This window comes from Mustela putorius, unplaced genomic scaffold, assembly GCF_011764305.1.
Source record: "Mustela putorius furo isolate JIRA1106 unplaced genomic scaffold, ASM1176430v1.1 tig00537350_pilon_pilon_pilon, whole genome shotgun sequence".
NCBI classification, from domain to species: domain Eukaryota; kingdom Metazoa; phylum Chordata; class Mammalia; order Carnivora; family Mustelidae; genus Mustela; species Mustela putorius.
This window is the reverse complement of record NW_025422471.1, coordinates 26,185,844-26,207,498: the sequence shown is the minus strand read 5'-3', so window position 1 is coordinate 26,207,498 and position 21,655 is coordinate 26,185,844. Positions and strand designations below refer to the sequence as shown.

The following is a 21,655-nucleotide window of genomic DNA, read 5'->3' as shown; positions in this document are numbered from 1 at the left end:
TACCCTTTTTCGTTGATATAATGTAGCATGTTAATTGTTTTGCGAATATTGAGTCACACCTGTATCCTGGGAATACATCCCACTTGATTGTGGTAAACAGTTTTTTAATGTATTGTTAGGTTCAGCTTGCTAATACTTTGTTGAGGACTTTTACATCTATATTCATCAAAGAAATTGGCCTGCCATTCTCTTTTTTTGTGGTGTCTTTTTTGGTTTTGGTATCAGGGTAACACTGGCCTCACAGGATGAATTTGGAAACCTTCCTTCCTCTTCTGTTTTTTAGAACAGTTTGAGAATAAATATTGACTTTTTAAATGTTTGGTAGAATTCGCTTGTGAAGTCACATGATTCTGGACATTCTGCCATGGGGAGTTTTTCATTACTGATTCAGTTTCATTGCTGGTAATTGGTCTGTTCAAATTTTCTATTTCTTTATAATTCAGTTTTAGGAGATGATATGCTTCTAGGAATTTATCCATTTCTTCTAGGTTGTCCAATTTGTTGGCATATAATTTTTCATATTTTACAATCCTTTGTATTTCTATGGTGTTGGTTGTTATTTCTCCTCTTCCATTTCTGATTTTATTTGTATGAGTTCTCTCTCTTTCCCTGATGAGTTTGACTAAAGGTATTGACTAAAGGTTTATCAATTTCATTGTTCATTTCAAAGAACCAGCTCCTGGATTTATTGATCTGCTCTATTATTTTTTTAATTTCTATTCTGCTTATTTCTGCTCTAATCTTGCTATTTCTTTCCTTATCCTGCTTTTGGGGTTTGTTTGTTCTTCTTTTTCTTGCCCCTTAAGGGGTAAGTTTCGGTTATTTGAGATATTTTTCTTCTTGAGATACATCTGTATTGTTATAAACCTCCCTTTTAGACTGCCTTGCTGCATCCCAAACTTTGGAACTGTTGTTTTCATTTCATTTGTTTCCATGTATTTTTCTTAAAGCTTTATTTATTTATTTTAGAGAGAGAGTGGTGGAGGCAGGGGGAGAGGGAGAAAGAAACTCTAAGCAGACTCCATGCTCAGCACAGAGCCCAACATGGGGTTTGGTCTCATGACTTGGAGATCATGATCTAAGCTGAAACCAAGAGTCAGATAACTAAGTGACGGTGCTACCTAGGCACCCCTCTCTCCACGTATCTTCTGATTTCCTCTTTGATTTTTTGGCTGACCCATTAAGTGTTTGGTAGCATGTTTCTTAACCTCCATATTTCTATGATCTTTCTGTATTTTATCTTGTGGTTGAGATTTAGTTTCATAGCATCGTGGTCAGAAAAGATGTATAGTATGATTTTGACATTTGTGAATTTGTTGAGACCTGTTTTGTGGTCTAACATGGAACTGTTCTGGAAAATGTTTCATGTACACCTGAAAACAATATGTATCCTGCTGTTTTAGGATGGAATGTTCTGAGTATTTCTGTTAGATCCACCTGGTTCAGTGCTCATTTTCAGCTACTGTTTTCTTACCGATTTTCTGTTTGGATGATCTGTCCACTGATGTAAGTGGAGTGTTGAGATCCCCTGCTATTATTATGTTATGATTGATTACTTCCTTTATGTTTGTTATTAACTGCTTTACGTATTTGGGTGCTACCTTGCTGGGTGCGTAAATATTTACAATTGTTTTATCTTCTTATTAAATTGTTCCATTTATGATTATGCACTGTCTTAGTCTCTCGTTTTAAAGTCTATTTTGTCCAATGTGTTCAAGTTGTATCACAAAGCTGTAATCATCAAGACAGAATGCTACTGGCACAAATACCAACACACAGATCCCCGGAACAGAATAGAGAGCCCAGAAATGTAACCTCAACTCTATGGTCCACTCATCTCTGACACAACAGGAAAGAATATCCAGTGGAAAAAAGAGAATCCCTTCAACAAATGGTGCTGGGAAGATTGTACAGCCACATGCAGAAGAGTGAAACTAACACATTTTCTTACACCATATGTAAAAATAAACTCAAAATGCATGAAAGACCTAAATGTGAGACAGGAATCCATCAAAATCCTAGAGAACACCGGCAGCAACCTCTGCGACTTTGGCCACAGCAACTTCTCCGAAGGCAACGGAAACAAAGGCAGAAATCAACTACTGGACTTCATCAAGATAAAAACTTTTTCACAGAAAAGGAAACAGCTGACAAAATCAAGACAAGTGACAGAATGGGAGAAGATATTTGCAAATGTCTTATCAGATAAAGGGCTAGCATCCAAAATCTATAAAGAACTTACCAAGCTCAACACCCAAAGAACAAATAATCCAATCAAGAAATGGGCAGAAGACATGAATAGACATTTCTGCAAAGAAGACATCCAAATGGCCAACAGAAAAAATGAAAAAAAAATGCTCAACAACACTTGACATCAGAGAAATAGAAATCAAAACTACAATGAGATACCACCCTACACCAATCAGAATAGCTAAAATCAAAACACAAGAAACAAGTAAGTGTTGGTGAGGATGTAGGAAAAAAAAAGACCCCTCATGCACCTCTCGTGGGAATGCAAACTGGTGCACCTGCTCTGGAAAACAGTATGAAGGTTGCTCAGAAAATTAAAAACAGAACAACCATTTGATTCACTAATCGCACTACTGGGCATTTATCCAAAGAATATGAAAAGATTAATTTGAAAGGCTATATGCATCCCTATGTTTACTGCAGCATTATTTATAATAGACAAATTGTGAAAGCAGCCCAAGTGTCCACTGAAAGATGGGATATTATTCAGTCACAAAAAAGAATGAAATCTTGCTATTTCCAAAATCATGCATGGATCTAGAGAGTATAATGCTAAGTGAAGTAAGTTAGAGAAAGACAAATATCATATGATTTCATTCCTTTGTGGAATTTAAGAAACAAGTGAACAAAGAAAAAACAGACAAAAAAAAAAAAAGACTCTTAAATAGAGTACAAACAGATGGTTATCAGAGGGGAGGTAAATGGGGGGGATGGGTAAAATAGGTGACAAGAATTAAGAGTACACATATCTTGATTAGAACTGAGTAATTTACAGAATTGTTGAATCATTTTGTACACCTGAAAGTAATAGAATACTGTATGTTAACTATACTGGAATTAAAATACAAAAAAGAAACACAGATCAAAAAAATACCATTTCATTAGAGATAGGGAAGAACAAATACTGGAAGAGGTTTTTAGACAAGAACACATTTCTATTAAAATGGTTTAGTTATATACTCACCCAGGAAAAGAACATAAATGGGCTTGATACTTTAATTAATATAATTCTTAAATAAAATCTAAACACATGATATGTAAAGGTAATCTCTGATATACAGACCAACCTTTTCTGGGTCTGGCAAATTTTCAGAATTTTCAGCCTCAGGCCCTAGAAGGTAACAATATGTTTTACTCCAGTTTTATTAGAGTCCTAGAAACATAACTCTGACTTAGCATTTCTTAATCAAAATAACTTGAAATTCTTCTCACAGGCATTCATGTGATACACAAAACATTTTATAAATATTATACCTAATTATTGATATAAAAGTATCATTACAGTGGCAATGAAAATACAAAAGAAAATTCTTCCATTTCTTAAAAAAACACTTTACACAAAGATAAGTAAAATTATAATTATTTAGTATTAGTTTAGCTAAAACCTCTCTATTTTGGTTGTTATTCTAAGTATAGGTAACTACAGGAGGAAAAATCATACCTACTTGCTCAGGGTCATCATCTCCTCCACTATAGTTAATACAACATAAATTAAAATCATGCCATCAAGTTAGGCATGAAAAGGAACAACCCAAGTAGGGGCAAAAAGGAATCAACAGGTTGTCCTAAGTGACTTCCATTTTATTATGCTCTCCTCATCCTGCTCCCTCTGCAATTCATACCAAGTGAAAGTGAAGGAGGAGCGGGGGGAAAAAGATGGTTCTCCTACACCACTCCTCTTGCCTCCTACCTTCAGAATCAAGGCCCAGGCACTCTGATATATTTAGGTAGGGGTTTAGGGTTCACTGGTGTTTCAAGCATTTATTTGAATCATTCTTTTGGTTTCTTTCGATTAGGCAGTATCTAGAGCTACAGCATAAGACAAGTAATTATTTGCTGAACCTTAGCATGCATCCTCATAAGCAAGACAGGGTTTTCAGGGGGGGAAACCCATAAATATGCTTCCTGAGTTTTACATCATGCAAAAATCTGCTTTTTATTGTTATTGTTTTTGTTTTGCTTCACCTTTGCCATTTGATGATGATAAGCTAGGAATATAAGCTAGAAGGGTTAACATCATGGTATTACACACTCTCACAGGATGATGAGCAAAACATTACTAAGTAACTTATTCTTGCATTAGAACCCTCTGTGCCAAGCAATGATGACTGTATGTTCTGCTATGTATATCTTGTTATTTAAAGTTTTATCTCTTGTTGTGTAAAATTTAGTATATGTGAAACATAGTAATAGATACATCTTCAATTATCTTCTTTTTTTTTTAAATGTCAGATCCTTGGGGGGGGTAGTTTAAAAACAGAGACTTCATCCTCTTTCCTCCTCTGAATTGTAAAGAAAATCCTCAAAGCCACCTCTTTCTGTATTTTTAATCACCTCATAATCAAAATGATCACTTTTATGCCAACAGTTGGTATTTTTTAAATTTGATAAGTTGGTATATATTATGCTAATCTGACTACTATATAAAAATAAACATATTTAAGTACTTCTCATTTTCTAACTACAAAATCTACTTAAAATAGTTTTTACAAATCAAAAAAATTGTGGAGGGTGCCTGACTGGCCCAGTCTTAGATTTTGTACATTTTCTACTTAACACCTGAAAGAGACAAAATGTAGTAGTAGTAGTATGTACGTATGAAAAATAATTCAAGGGGCACCTGGGTGGCTTAGTTGGCTAAGCGTCTGCCTTCTGCTCAGGTCATGACCCCAGTGTCCTGGGATTGAGACCCATGTAGGGCTGGCTCGCTGGTTGGCAGGGAGTCTGTTCCTGACCTCTCCCTCTGTCCCTCCCCTCCTGCTTGTGATCCTTCTCTCTCTTTCAAAATAAATACAATTCTAAAGTACCAAATGAGAAGAAAATGCTCAGGGGCGCTGAATTTTAACTTATAAGCAAAAATGACAATGACTAACGATAATTTATTTTGACCATTCTAGAGTTTGGTTAGAATTACTCTTTGAATTGGGAGGAAGAAAATAGAATTGTATTAAAACAGAGTTAGCTAAACTAGTGAACAATCTAATAGTTTCCTTACATGTGATTTAATCTAAAATCTGAATGAAAACAAAATGGACTTTCATTCTAAACACTCTGAAAGGAATGAAGGAAAGAGGGAGTTGCAATGAAGTATCAGAAGGGAAGGGGACTATCAATTCTATGGGCATCTAGTCACATCAGCTCATGGCAGCAAGAAAGACCACAAAGTTATAAAGGAAGAGCCAGTTAAAGACCTCTGACTTAGAAGTTTATTGAGTGTCATGGTAAAAGTACAGAGATGCCAAAAACATCATATGGCATTAATGGCTCCCAAAACACCAAATGTCCTGCATTTCCTATTCTTCTAACCTTCTACCCATTTGGCCTTCTGAGAGCTGTTAATTTAAATAAATCCATACCTAACTAAGCCTTCTATTTTTAGGCACAGACAAATTTACTTTATATGACTCTACCCATAAAAACATACCTTGAATGCTTTGGTGGTTCACTGAAATTTTTGCCTGGGAAAATGACCCAGTGAACTCTGGAAAACTTCTATTCCTAAAAAATAAATTATTTAATAAATAAATAAAAGTTTTGAAATGAAAAAAAAAACACTACTTCTCATTTAAATATAATTCAAGGTTTTTTTTCATTTAAAGGAATTTCAAAGTTGCATAATTATTTTTGCTCCATCATTCAATTACTTTTACAGTTACTACAAATTTGTTAAAATTTACATTTCAAGTGACTGCAAAAATGAAGGAACAGCTGAAAATTAATGGATGAAATTTAGGAGTATAAATAAGACAACCTTAAGTTTAGTTATAAAAGTCACTTTGGGATGACTGTGTATCAAATGAGGGTAGTGGGGGAGAAAAAATTGGTTCTGAATTATGTTCCTTGGTTATCTAAATCCTCAAGTATATTGAAAGTTTGTCATTACAGTTTTAGATGTAAGTACAAGTCACTAATGAGAAAATTCTCAAGTATTATTTATCGTTCTTCTATTTTACAGTAGAAGAACATGTATGAAATATTGATGGAAAGTGGTTGAAATAAGGGTCATGCCTAATCTATAATTTTTATCATCTGCCTTGGGATAATTAAAAATTGATTGAAGAAAAGCAATCAGTTAACTACTTTTTTCAGAGTCCATAGTCTCTCATGATTCACCTCCCCTTTCAATTTACCCCAACCCCCTTCTCTCTAACTCCCCAAGTCCTCCATGCTTTTTGTTACGCTCCACAAATAAGTGAAACCATATGATAATTGACTCTCTCTGCTTGACTTATTTCCCTCAGCATAATCTCTTCCAGTCCCGTCCATGTTGCTACAAAAGTTGGGTATTCGTCCTTTCTGATGGAGGCATAATACTCCATAGTGTATATGGACCACATCTTCCTTATCCATTCGTTCGTTGAAGGGCATCTTGGTTCTTTCCACAGTTTGGCGACCGAGGCCATTGGTGCTATAAACATTGGGGTACAGATGGCCCTTCTTTTCACTACATCTGTATCTTTGGGGTAGATACCCATGAGTGCAATAGCAGGGTCATAGGAAAGTTCTATTTTTAATTTCTTGAGGAATCTCCACACTGTTCTCCAAAGAGGCTGCACCAACTTGCATTCCCACCAACAGTGTAAGAGAGTTCCCCTTTCTCCACATCCTCTCCAACACATGTTGTTTCCTGTCTTGCTAATTTTGGCCATTCTAACTGGTGTAAGGTGATATCTCAATGTAGTTTTAATTTTAATCTCCCTGATGGCTAGTGATGATGAACATTTTTTCATGTGTCTGATAGACTTTTTGTATTCTGTGCCATTATGATCCATTGCTCTACCTTGCACTTTGAACGGATCTTTCACCAGTAAGTGATTGTAAATTGTGCATTTGTCTTTTAGAAAATACTGTTTCACTGAATTATGCAAATCTTCCTTATATTGATAATACTATTAAACATCAAAAAGACCACCTTTGTAAATATTACCACTGATTTCACTGGAAAATTTTAAGTACTGGAAGCCATCAAGGTCAAGGTGGTACAAACAAGTTTTCTACACTAATATTCACATGGAAGCTTGAATTTTTTTCATTGGCAACAAATACCACCAGCTGTTTTCCTTGAAGTGACTGGCTTACTTCACTGATTTTGAAGAAAATGTCTGCCATATACCCAAGTGTGAATACCATTTTGTCTGCCAATTATTCTTTCAAGTTAAAAGAAAAAGTGAGCTAATTTTCTTATAATGTTTACAACTCAAGCAAGTACTCTCAAGACTACCACACTTCAGTATTCACAGAAGTACTTGGGCATACTTCCCCTATCAACACAACCATATCAAAAAGATATATAGGGATGCCTGGGTGGCTCAGTTGGTTGGACGACTGCCTTCGGCTCAGGTTATGATCCTGGAGTCCCGGGATCGAGTCCCGCATGGGACTCCCAGCTCCATGGGGAGTCTGCTTTTCTCTCTGACCTTCTCCTCGTTCATGCTCTCTCTCAAGTAAATAAATAAAATCTTTAAAAAAAAAAAGATATATATTCAAAAGTAGAAATTTAATTAAACAAGAATTTTTCTGCTTCACCACATGCATTAAATGAACCTTGGCTTTTTTCTTCCTAACTGCTAGTTCATGGCTATGAAAAATATAGCCACTGCCCTAATCCTAGTAAGGCTTCAGCATTTTACTTACCATTTTCTTTAGCAATCTATGTGCAAATGTCAGTACTATGAAACAGGCAAATAACTGGTTAGTATTATTATGAAAATAGTTCTGACCTCAAAAACCGCCTGGAAAAAGTCTCAAGGACTCCCAAAGAGTCCATAGACCATACTTTGAGAATCATGGTTTTAAAAGAGCTGAAAGGATAAAATCTTTTAAGAACAACAGTCCTATAAAGCCTAATTTCAATAAGGTCTATAAATTATTCCTCCATGCTATGCTATAAATTTTCTTTTTAAATAATATTAGTAGACAGAAAATCAACTTAATATGAACCAAACCTTCTCATGAAATGAAACTTATCTAGAATGTTTCAAAATAACATATTTAGATTGCTAAAGGGACAATTATTTAAAAATATACAATAATTCTAAAACTCTTAAGAAAATGAAGACTCACTTTAAAGAGTAAAATTACAAAAAGAAATCTACAATATAATAAAGCCCAAAATTAGTATACTTACAGGAACAGAGCTTCATTTTGTTCCATTTCATCTTGAGGTTGCTAGGGGGAAAAAAGGTAGTTTTCTTTTAACTGATAAATTCTAATACAATGCATTAATTAAAAATTTAATATTTAAGGGGTGCCTGGGTGGCTCAGTGGGTTAAAGCCTCTGCCTTCGGCTCAGGTCATGATCCTAGGGTCTTGGGATCGAGCCCCGCATTGGGCTGTCCGCTCCGCGGAGAGCCTGCTTCCTCCTCTCTCTCCCTCTCTGCCTGCCTCTCTGCCTACTTGTGATCTCTGTCTGTCAAATAAATAAATAAAATCTTTTAAAAAATTAATATTTAAAAAAATTCTTGCATTATTCTTTCTTAGCATCTTCTCTGCTATGGTAAAATATATGCAACATAAAATTCACAATTTTAACCATTTTTACACATATGGGTCTGTGGCATTTTGCACATACTATTGTACAATCATCACCAGCATCCATCTAGAGTACTTTTTCATCTTTCCCAACTGAAACTCCATACCTGTTAAGCACTAACTCCCCATTCACCCCTCTCTCAATCCATGGTACCTATCCTGCTTCTTTCTTTCTACTACTCAGTCTCTACTGTGACTACTCAAAGTACCTAATATAAAAGGAACCATACGATATTAGTCCTTTTGTTTCTGACTTATTTCACTTAGCATGAGGCTTTAAGGTTCACCCATGTTGTACCATGTATCACTATTTCTTCCCTTTCTAATTACATTGTATGTAACACGTTTTGTTTATCCCCTCATCTGTTGGTGCCAGCAATAAGAAAGAATTCCAGTTTTCCTATATCCTAACCAATACTGGTTATTTTTTTTTTAATAATAGCTACCATAATGAGTGTAAGGTGGGATCTCAGTGTGGTTTTCATGTGCACTTCCCTAATGATTAATGATGCTGAACATCTTTCATGTGCTTATTGGCCACTAGTCTATCTTGGGTGAAATGTCTATTCATGCCCTTTGTCCATTTTTAAATCAGTTTGTTTTTTGTTGCTGAGTTCTAAAAGTCTTTATATATTCTGGGTAGTAATCCCTAATGAGATAAACAATTTAAAAATATTTTCTCTCATTTCTTAAGTTGCCTTTTCACCTATTGATAATGTCCTTTAATCCACAAAGGTTTTTAATTTTCATGAGTCTAGCTTTATTTATTTTTTCTTTTGTTGCTGGGCTTTCATGTCCAGGAAATCATTGCCAAATCCAATGTCATTATACTTTTCCCAATGTTTTCTTCTAAGAATTTTAGCTCTTGTTTTTAGTTTTTAAAATTTCTTTCTATAAAATAATTTATGGAGATTAAATAAAGAGAAAGGATGTGCCCCTCTTTTTATTCCTAGTTCATTAATCCACAATGGTTCTGGTAAGCCATTTTTGTCAGGTTCTCAGTTCTAATATTTCTCCTTGAGGGCCAAAAATCATACAACCTCTGTGTTACAATGTTTAAATACTAAATGACTTTTGCCCAATTCTTAAGTCATGCCAGAAAATCTGAAGTTGTGTCCCTTAAAAAAAAAAAGATAAAGATAAAATGCACTGATAAATGATTCCATTTTAAGTTTTGCAGCATACTGGCTTTCATCACTTTTAAACATTTAATTTCTTGTTTCCATCTAAGTGGATCTTTAGAAAAAGATCTCTCTCTGGGGGCCCTCTATGTTTCTATGATCAATAACGTTTTCTGAAAATAAAGTCTTCAGTCTGAATTTCCAAGCATTGTTCAATCAATGAAAAACCATAATAACAGGAAAACACAAAGTACTGAGAAAACATCAATCTTCTCCAATGAACATTCACTGTTATTTACTGATAATGCATCTTTACATACTTCAAGGTTATTAGATTAGTTCCACATATATATACTTCCCAAGCAGACCTTACAAAGCTCTGAAGACCCAGAGACAAGAAGGAATTTCAAGAAGTAAACCTAGAAACTCCCAAGGATTAATTAAATAGCATATATGTATATACTTATATACTTACTAGAGATTTCTTTATCTTCACAAAATAATTCATTCAAATACCTGTAATACTCCAGTCATTTCCCTTACTATAGATCCCTTACTATAGATCAGTGACTTGACCCTACCTAGGTAAGGAAAATACAAAAAATAAGAGAGGAAGTAAGAAGGAAGTTTGCTCCTGATAGATGATGTTTTTCCCCTCCTCCATAGCCAAAAATAATACTTAAGAGCTAATACTTCTAAATATAATGGGGGCTGGAGTTGGTTATTTGTTAATTAACAAAATGCAAGTATACATTTCAATCAACTCTTTCCTAAGGCATCCAAACTGCTGTTTATCCTTTTGATTCATGTGACTGTCATTTTTTTCCTGCCCTTACCACCCCTATATTTTGATGGCCCCTTAAGCTGCACAGTTTTTGTTTTATTTCATCTGTTGGGGGTAGGGTATAGGAGGTGAAAAAAAGTTTAAGTTAACTGTGCTAATTTGGAGGATCTGGAAAAGGGGCAAATCTATTTATATATCCTCAACCAAAAATATGTGAAATCATTCTCTTCAACTGAATAGTGTATCACTGGGAGTGGTGTGGAAGAAGTCTCTACAGTCAAATCAGCCTAACCAACCCTGGGTCGCCAGCAGGCAAGAGATATCTCACACAAACTATCCTCATGTTCAGTATAGCAGAATAAACATTCCTGGTACTGTTTTATTTATTGATCAGTTACTGATAACATTTGTTTAAAATACCTCTCAAATTGACAGTATACAATAAAATTAGGGGACTTTAACACCCCACTTGTATCAACGGATACATCTTCCAGAAAGAAATCAACAAGGAAACAACGGCTTTGAATGACACTAACAATGGCTTAGAACAGATGGACCTAACAGATAAATACAAATTATTCCATCCAAAAACAGAAAACATATTCTTCTCAAGGGCACATAAAGTATTCTCCAGGATAGATCACATTATTAGGCCACAAAACAACTTTTGATTTAAAAGACTGGAATCACAGAGCAATGGGATAGCTAAGTTGGCTAAGCACCTATCTCTGGGTTTCAGGTCAGATCATGGCCTCAGGATTGTGGGATTGAGCCTCAATGCAGGCTCCTCACTCAGTATAAAGCCTGGCTAGGATTCTCTCTTTCCCTCTCCCTCTTCTCCTCCCATTAATTGTCTCTCTCTAAAAAATAAATAAATAAAACCAAGAAACTTTTATGCAGTGAAGGAAACCATTAATTAGAATAAAGAAAGGCAATCTAATGAATAAGACAGCATATTTGCAAATAATATTTTGATAAGAGGTTAACATCCAGAACAGATAAAGAACTCATACAATTCAAGAGCAAAAAACAACAACAAAAAACCTAAACAGTTTTTTAATTAAAAAGTGGGCAGAGGACCCAAACAGACATTTCTTTAAAGAAAACAAACAGGTGACCAACAGACACATGAAAAGATACACATCACTAACCATCAGGGAAATGCAAATCAAAATCACAAGAGATATCTCTTCACACCTGTCAGGACAGCTAAAACCGAAAAGACAAGAAACAACAAATGTTGGTAAGGATATGGATAAAAGAGAACTGTCATGCACTGTTGGTGGGAATGTGAACTGGTGCAGCCACAATGGAAAATAGCGTGGAGGTTACTCAAAAAATTAAAAATAGAACTACCATATGATCCAGTAATTCTACCTCTTGGTATTTTTCTGAAGAAAATTAAAACATGAATTCAAAAAGACATAATCACTCCTATGTTCATTACAGCATTATTTACAATAATCAAGATATAGAAGTAACCTAAATACACATACACACACACAGGAATATTACTTAGTCATAAAAAATGAAATCTTGCAATTTTTAACAACACAGATAGACTCAGAGGGCATTACACTAAGTGAAGTAAGACAGACAAAGACAAATACCTTAGGATGCCACTTACATGTAAAATCTAAAAAAAAAACCCAAATGAATAAATAAAATAAAACAGAAATAGGCTGATAAATCAGAGAATTGATGGTTGTCAGAGAGGAAGGGAGATGGGAAGATGGACAAAATAGGTGAAGGGGAGTAAGAGGTAAAATCTTCAAGTTATAAAATATGAGATATGAGAATGCAAACAATAATACTGTCACAACTTTGTATGGGGACTGCTGGTAACTAAACCTAGGTGGTGACCATTTGAGAATGTATGTAAATATCAAATCATTATGTTACACACCTGAAGCTAACACAATACTGTATGGCAATTATTCTTCGATTAAAAAAACCCAAATTTGAGATTCACGACAGAATACAGCATCTCTGATGAAATGTTTTCAGTATAATAAAAAAGAAAGATGAGTTGTCTTATTCTAAAAAGGAAACAACACAATTTTTCCCTGAAGTCTTCAATCTGTGTAAAATTAACTATCTTCATTCATAAAAATGCATGTGTGTGAATATTTCATTCATTTCAAAACAATCAATAAAAATGTTAGGATTTTTATTTTATCCTCAGAGAGGGAAAAAAATGTATCTATGGTCCCTTCCTTCCTTAAGACTTTATAGGTATCTCTGGTTAGCTGACTTATTTATGCCACAGGTGCTAACTAAATCACCCCTTATCTCTCCCCAGGGTGACTACATTAAAAAGAAACAAATAAAAATTTGTGTATGTAAGTGTATATATATATACACATGCACTCACACACACATTAGATAATAGAAGGGCCTTTCAGTAGCTCGTATCTCAAATTACACCATGCAGACTAACATCTTCCTCACAAATTTAAAGTGATCTCTAGATGAAAATCACAATTATTATATTCTATTTTAACCTTCTGTTTCTCTCACTTCCACACTTCTACTTGAAAGAGAGAAAAGAGAGGAAAAAATGAAATATTTTAAATACCTCCTTCTAAAACAACTGCTTTTCAACGAAGTTGCAACGAAAAAACAGAATGACTAGCTAAGAAAGGGTAAAAACCGAGTAAGAGAAGAAAGAAGGAAAATAATAAACAAAAAGAATTAATCATTAGTAATTTGGCCCTCTTTAAAATAGCATTTCCAATTTTTAATAAGTGTGTATTTAATCAATATGATATATACCTGTAAGACTTCTTTCTCACTAAGAGGCGGCATTATATTATTTTTACTCTTCTGCTCTTGTGGAATCTCTCTGAATTTGAAAGCAAGTTGAATCTCAGGAGAAGGAGTGCCTAGAATGAAACATAATCATAAATCATTTGCAACAGGTTTATTGCTCTGCTTTGACAATGACTCCATGATTTTACAGAAATTATAAAATGTCATTAAAATTATTTTGTAAACTATAATTTCCTAACTGCCACTTTTACATATCAAAGTCTTTAAATTATTAATTTCAAAGAAACATATACTACACTGGAATAAAATAATACTTGATATTTCTTAGCTTCAGGTGGAATGAATACAAAGGATACATAGAGACACTATACAGACTTAAACCCCCTTAGAAATACAGACTTAAACCTCCTTAGAGAGAATACTTTCTTCTTTTTCAATTCTGTGTGAGGTCATTTTTTAAAACTCCTAATACTAATCTATAATCCAAAAACAGAGTTTGTGTTTTTAAGACAGGAATAAGATCCTCACTGGATATTTGAAATTGTTTTTCCAAGTTTAGCCAATTATAGACTGTTTGGCTTACTGGGTAGCTAGGATTAGAACAGATATTTGACTTCTTATTAGTAAGTTACATTATTATCCCATCATTCTCTTTTCCATATTTTTTAAGTAGTAAAGTAAATACCTGCTCACTATAGAAACTTGGGAAAATAAAGTAGTATAATGGAGATACTAATAATAGCCCAGAGATAATTATTCATAACATACTTGTGGATTTCCTTCTGATCCTTTAGTGTGTGTGTGTGTGTGTGTGTTTTATAAAATGGAGTTGCCCTGTATAAATTAGGTTTTCAGATTTTTTTTTAAAAAAGGATGGGGAAGTGATCTCATATTTTAACTTTTCTTCCCTACCGAGTTCCTAAAAAGAATCCAAAGAAATTAGTTGTTGCTGTTTTTTGAAATTAGTTTTTTTTTTTAAAAATCTGAAGCAATGAGGAAAAATATAGCAATGAGAAAAAAAGGAAATATACGCACTATGGATCAGAAGATGAGACTGGATTAAAGGGAAACCAAACACAGGTAAACAGTATATCACTCTGCATGGGAAAAGGAGTGGCTCCTTCAGGAATAACTATATGAATTTCTTCCATGAGAATCTCAGAAAACCACTCAGCTCAGAGCAAATCACACCAACCAAAGATGAAAGAGGGTACACTGGAGGATCACCATGGGTAGTCTCATACTTCACTGATATTGCTGTTTGTACCAAAGGAGCTCAGAATGAATAATACAGCCAGTTACTCTGTGTAGGAGGATATCTTCCCTACCAGATAAAGAAACATACTAAAAGCTAGGCCTCATAAAATAACAGTGCTGGCACATCACCGAATATAGTCAAATAGAACAATGAAACAAAATAAGTGGAAAACAGATCTATATATATATATCTGGGAATTTAATATAAAATAATAATGGCATTTTAAACAGTGACAAAAAGATGAATAAATATAATAAATGTAAATAAAGATAAAAGAAAAGCTTTTATGGTCTTGTGGTAGGCAAAATATTTCCAAGTTTGGAAAAAAAACAAGAAATCCCAGAAGAAAAGACTGACAGGTTTTGTTATATAAAAACTTAAGGGCACCTGGGTGGCTCAGCTGGTTGACTGTCTGCCTTCAGCTCAGGTCACAATCTCAGGATCCTGGGATCCAGCCCCACATCAGCCTCCCTGCCCAGCACCCTCACTTGTGCTCTTTCTCTCTCAAATAAGTAAAAACTCTAAAAAAGAAAACCTTAAACTTTCTGCTTACAAAATATATCAAGAATAACATTAAAGTTAACTTTAAAGTGAAACTATTTTCCATATATATATGACAAAGTTTTATTATCTTTAAAATATAAAATGATCTTATAAATCAATAATAAAATGAGAATATTTTATGAGACATGTAAGGAATACTCAATATAAAGTATGTCTAACCTTGGTACTCTTTGAAAATGCAAATTAAAATAATCAGATACTTTTTATTTAGCAGTTTGGCAAAGACTGAATATATTCTTTGTTGGATCTAAAGGAAAAAGTCACCTTTTTTAGGGGTAATATGTGTCAAGATCTGACATGTTTCTTTTAAAATCAAATATAATTTTTGCTAGTTATACTAAGGAAATAACCAGAAAAGCAGGCAAAGGTATAAATACTAGAACAGTCACATTTATTACAGTATTGAGAAATACCAAAAATATTATCAATTCATTAAATATGGGTAGATTCATACAGAATAACATGCAGCAATTTAAAAAGTTGAGGAAGATCAATATAACAAGGAAAGAACTATATTTAACACAATACTGATTATAAAAAAAGATATTCATATTGGCATACAAAAGTCTAGAAAAATATATAAATACTAAACACTGGCAATTCTTGGAATGGAATTGTAGGGAAGAGTAGGGGGTGGGACCTTACACTTTCTACATTATATAGTATTATATTTAGAAAATTTTTATTCTTGGGGTACCTGGGTGGCTCAATGGGTTAAAACCTCTGACTTTGGCATGGGTCATGATCCCAGGGTCCTGGGATTGAGCCCCGCATCAGGATCTCTGCTCAGCAGGGAGCCTGCTTCCCTTCTCTCTGTGCCTGCCTCTGCCTACTTGTGATCTCTGTCTGTCAAATAAATAAAATCTTTAGAAATGTATATATATATATAGAAAAATTTTATTCTTTTAATAGTTAGCAAAAGTAACAAATTCTATCAATTTGGAAAATCAAAGAAAAAGAAAAAGGAAAGCGAAGAAAAAACTTGGTTGGAATATTAAAACACACCTCTAACTTCTTCTTAGTGGTACTTTATATGACATAAAAGCACGTTCTAGAGACTATTATTACACATTGCCTCTTCCAAATACATGTAAGAAAAATACCTCCAAGACGAAATTGCAACTTCCCACTGGAGTACCAAGTGAAATGATGTACTGTGAAAAGACTCTCTGAACTATAAATAAAAGATCTTTGCGGTGTTTAAGAAATTTTTCCTTTTTACCACACCTATTTTCAGACATCCTTGAAAATAAAAAAAAAGGCTCCCAAGAAGAAAGCATAAAAAGAAATAATGTACCCCTTAAATAGTTATTGCAAATATATCTTTTTGAACCATGATGCTCAGTGATATATTTTTCTATAAGCATTTAAATTGACCTAGAAGTGGACTCAGGAAGTATAGAAAACTGTAGGTAAAAGGCACTTTTAAAAAATATATGTACCACATATCAATGAAATCATACAGTATTTGCCTTTTTCAGTCTGACTTCTTTCATTTAGCATAATAACCTCTTGGTCCATCCATATTTCTTGGTCCATCACATCTTTTTCATGGCTGTGTACTATACATACACATATACATATATATACACATATACATATACACCACATCTTCTTTATCCATTTGTCTACCAATGAACGCTTAGGTTACTTCCATATCCTGGCTACTGTAAATAATGTTGCAATAAGCATAAGAGTGCATATATATTTTTTTACTTAGTGTTTTCATTTTCTTTGGGTAAACACCCAGTAGGGGAATCACTGGATCATATGGTATTATTCTTTATTAATTTCTTGAGGAACCTCCACACTGTTTCCTATTGCAGTTGTAACAATTTACATTACCACCATCCATGCACAACGGTTTCTTTTCTCTATAGCCTCACCAACACTTGTTATTTGTCTTTTTGCTTTTAGCCATTCTGATAGGTCTAAGGTGATAACTCTTTGTGGTTTTGATTTGCATTTCTCTGTATGCCTTCTTTAAAAAAATGTCTATTTGGGGCCTCTCCCCATTTTTTACTCAGATTGTTTGTTTTTTAGGTATCAAGTTGTATAAGTTCTTTATACATTTTAGAAATAGGGGCGCCTGGGTGGCTCAATGGGTTAAGCCTCTGCCTTCGGCTCGGGTCATGATCCCAGCATCCTGGGATTGAGTCCTGCATAGGGCTCTCTGCTCGTCAGGAAGCCTGCTTCCTCCTCTCTCTCTCTCTCTCTCTTTGCCTGCCTCTCTGCCTATTTGTGATCTTCTTAAAAAAAAAGAAATTAACCCCTTATCAGATATATCATTTGCAAATAACTTCTCCATTCAGTAGGTTGTCTTTCATTGTGTTGATGATTTCCTTTACTGTATAAAAGTTTTTTATTTTGATGTAGTTCCAGTAGCTTATTTTTGCTTTTATTTCCCTTGCCTTAGGAGACATATCTAGCTAGAAAAATGATGCTAGGGCCAATGTCAGAAAAATTACTGCCTGTGTTCTCTTCTAGGGTTTTTGTAGTTTCGGTTAAGTCTTTAATCCACTTAAGTTTATTTTTGTGTATGGTATAAGAAGTTAGTCCAGTTTCATTCTTTTGCTTGCAGCTGTCCAGTTTTCCCAGCACCATTTTTGAAAAGACTGTATTTTCCCCATTGCATATTCTTGCTTAATTTGTCATAGATTAATTGATCCTATAAATGTGGCTTTATTTCTGGGTTCTCTACTCTGTTCCATCAATCTTTTGTGCCAGTACCACACTGTTTTGGTTATTACACCTTTGTAGCATACCTTGAAGTCTGGGATTGTGACACTTCCAGCTTTGTTCTTCTTTCTCAAGACTGATTTGGCTATTCAGGCTCTTTTGCAGCTCTATAGATATTTTTAGATTTGTTCTAGTTCTGTAACAAATGTTGTTGGTATTTCCATAAGCACTCACTGAATTTGGGTGATATGGATGTTTTAACAATATTAATTCCTATAATCCATGATCATGGAATATCTTTCTATTCGTGTCATCTCCAATTTCTTTTATCAGTAGTTCATAATTTTCAGAATATGGGTCTTTCACCTCCTTGGTTAAGTTTACTCCTAGGTGTTTTATTGTTTTTGCTGCAATTATGAATGGGATTGTTTTCTCAATTTCTCCTTCTGGTACTTTGTTATTAGTGTATAATAAGCCGGACTAAGAAAGACAAATACTGTATTATTCCACTCATACAGGGAATCTAAAAAAACAAAACAAATGAATTCACAAACCAAAAAAAAGCTGAGGGCGCCTGGGTGGCTCAGTGGGTTAAGCCGCTGCCTTCGGCTCAGGTCATGATCTCAGGGTGCTGGGATCGAGTCCCGCATCGGGCTCTCTGCTCAGCAGGGAGCCTGCTTCCCTTCCTCTCTCTCTGCCTGCCTCTCTGCCTACTTGTGATCTCTCTCTGTCAAATAAATAAATAAAATCTTTAACAAAAAAAAAAAAAAAAGCTGAACCAGACCTATAAATACAGAGAACAAACTGGTGGTTGCCAAAGGGGACAGGGGTGGGGAGAATAGACAAAATGGGTGAATGGGAGTGGAAGATACAGGTTTCCAGCTATGGAATAAATAAGTCACAGTAATAAAAATCACAGCATAGGAAATATAGTCAATAATATTATAATAACATTATATGTTAAAGATGGTAGCTGAAACTGTGGTGAGCCTAGCATAACCCATAAAGTTAAATCACTATGGTATACACCTGAAACTAATGTAACATTATGCATGAACTATACTCAAATTCAAAAAATTAAATATATAAAATTAAACAAAGGATATTTGGTATTTCAGTCTGAAATAGGCTGGTTATTAAAAAGTACTATTCACTTTTGCAAATAAACAAGTTCTAGGCTAAGCCGGAAATTTTTGCAAGCAGAAGAGCTATCTGAAGGCCTCTCAAGGAGTCATTAACATCTTCCAGAAGTTATAACTTCCCTTGCTATCTTTATAGTAACAGACCTTAATAGACCTTAGACTCTATTACAGATGAGTATAAGAAACTAATTCTGTGTAAAGTTAAAAGCAAAACTAACTATAAAAGGAGAAATTGACAGAGTAATAACACTTGGCAAATTAAAGGGACTACTTAGTGAAAAAAAATTTTTTCTCACCTTCGTACATTCCACTTATACCAGGATGGAGACTGAACTCAGATCTAAGAGATGTGTCTTGATCAAAGAGCAACCTTTCAAATAACAAAACAGAAAATACAGATTATGTTCCTAAACAAAGACTAACAATTTAACCACAATTTGTTATTATACTTAAACTTGCTAAAATTCTTCGTTACACCACACTATTAATATCTACACCAAAATGTTTTTTTAGATGTGTACCCTTTAATTAAAAACTTATATAAGATGAAAAATAAAGACTTATTTATATGGTCTAGTTCATTTTTATAAAACCCTGTTATTTCTGAGTACTTGGGAGTAAGGGATGAATATCAGTATAGTTTCTGAACAGAGATAAAGTGAGATGATTTGAGGGAACAGTGCAGGTAGGTTTCCTCCTTCACATTTCTCTATACCACAGAGAATTTGAGATTAGAATTCCAGGACTGAATCTGAGTACATATTTTCAAAATGATAGAATTCCTTCAGTTTTTGGATTTACTTCCTACTATGTTTTAAGGTGCATCAAGGTAACAGAGAGAGAAGACACACAATCCATACCCTCAAGAAGCTTCAAATCCAGTGACAAATACAAAACTAAAAAATAGCAATGATATGCCATGGTGAGTACGCTAGTAGGCAGATTTAACATGTTTGTGTTTTCTGATTTTAAAAACCCTACAGAATTCAAAACTAGGAAAAGGACTTGAAAAGAAATTTATCCAAAGAAGATGTACAAATAGCTAACAAGAACACAAAAAGATGCTCAACACTACTAAATATTAGGAAAATAAAAATCAAAACCACAGTGAGATATCACATCACATCCATTAGGTTATGATCAAAAACAAAACAGAAAATAACAAGTAGTGACAAGGATATGGAGAAATTGGAACTCTTGTGCATTGCTAGTGGGAATGTTAAACGGTACAACCACTGTGGAAAACAGTATGGTTCATCAAAAAAGAGATTTTTTTTTTAAAAGAGATCTTTAACCACCATTTGATCTAGTAATTCCATTTCTGGGTATGTACACAAAGTAAATGAAAGCAGGAATCTGAAAATATTATTTGCACACTTCTGTTCAGAGAAGCATCATTCACAGAAGCCAAAAGGTGAAACCAACCCAAGTACTCATCAACAGATAAGTGGATAAACAAAATGCTGTACATACATGAAATGGAGTATTATTCAGCCTTAAAATGGAGGTAATGCTGATACATGTTATAACACAGACCTTAAAAACCTACCAGTGCAGTGGTGCATAAACAATGAATTTTGGAACACTGAAAAGAAATAAAATGAAACAAACAAGCAAACATACCAGTGCTTGCTTTGGCAGCACATATACTAAAACTGGAATGATACAGAAAAGACAGCATGGCCCAAGTGCAAGGATGATATACAAACTCATGAAGCATTCCATATTTCAAAAAATTACACTAAGTGAGTGTACCAGACACAAATGGACAAATACTATATGATTCCACTTACATGAGATAGCTAGAGTAATCAGATCCACAGTGATCAAAAGTAGAATGGTGGCTGCCAGGGGCTGGGAGCAGGGAGGAATGGGAAGTTAGTGTTTAATGAGTTCAAAGTGTTAGTCTGGGAAAATGAAAAAGTTCTAAAGTCAGATAGTGGTGATGGGTGCACAACAATGTGAAAGCACTTAATGCCACTGGACTGTATACTTAAAAATGGTTACAACCATAATTATCACACTTAAAATGGTAAATTTTATGATACATATTTTTATGATGATAAAAATAAAATTAAAAAATATTTTTAGAATATAACAGTATACCAAGGCATGAATATATGATTTGGCACTAAATGGGTTCTTTTGTTTACTTATTTGTTCTTTCTGCTCTTCACTTTTTTAAGGAAAATTACAAACAATAACAACACAAGAGACAATAGTATACTTACTGTCTACATTCAACAACTACCAGACAATCTTATTTCTTGTATAATCATTCTGCCACCCTCTCTGTTCCTGCCAGTCTCACTAGATTATTTTGAAACAAGTCCTGGACTTCTTATTCCATTTTACCTAGAAATATTTCAGTATGAAACTCTAAAAGGACACTTTTCAAACACCACCATAATAACCACACCTTTAAAAAACAACCATAATTATCACACTTTCAAAAAGCCGATAATTCCTTAATATTACTAAATTTTCAGTCTTTAGTAAATAGCCTCTGAAATGGCTCCTGGTATTTATGCCCTTGTGTGAACCCCTCCCTTGA

At 34.2% G+C, this 21,655-nt stretch overlaps 1 protein-coding gene and 1 non-coding gene across 2 annotated transcripts in view; one reads left to right on the top strand and one right to left on the bottom strand.

Annotated features, from left to right (window-relative positions):
- Positions 1-21,655, bottom strand: part of ANKRD31 (ankyrin repeat domain 31) — a 148,564-nt gene that overhangs the window by 117,423 nt on the left and 9,486 nt on the right. The window contains exons 2-3 of the mRNA XM_045074417.1: positions 19,398-19,471; positions 13,462-13,571 (exon numbers count right to left, since the gene is read on the bottom strand). Of these exons, the coding sequence (XP_044930352.1) occupies positions 13,462-13,571; positions 19,398-19,471 (184 nt within the window). The remainder of the gene's footprint in view (positions 1-13,461; positions 13,572-19,397; positions 19,472-21,655) is intronic.
- LOC123390470 lies at positions 20,727-20,832 on the top strand. The gene has a single exon (XR_006605059.1). It is a non-coding gene; the product is annotated as a U6 spliceosomal RNA (small nuclear RNA).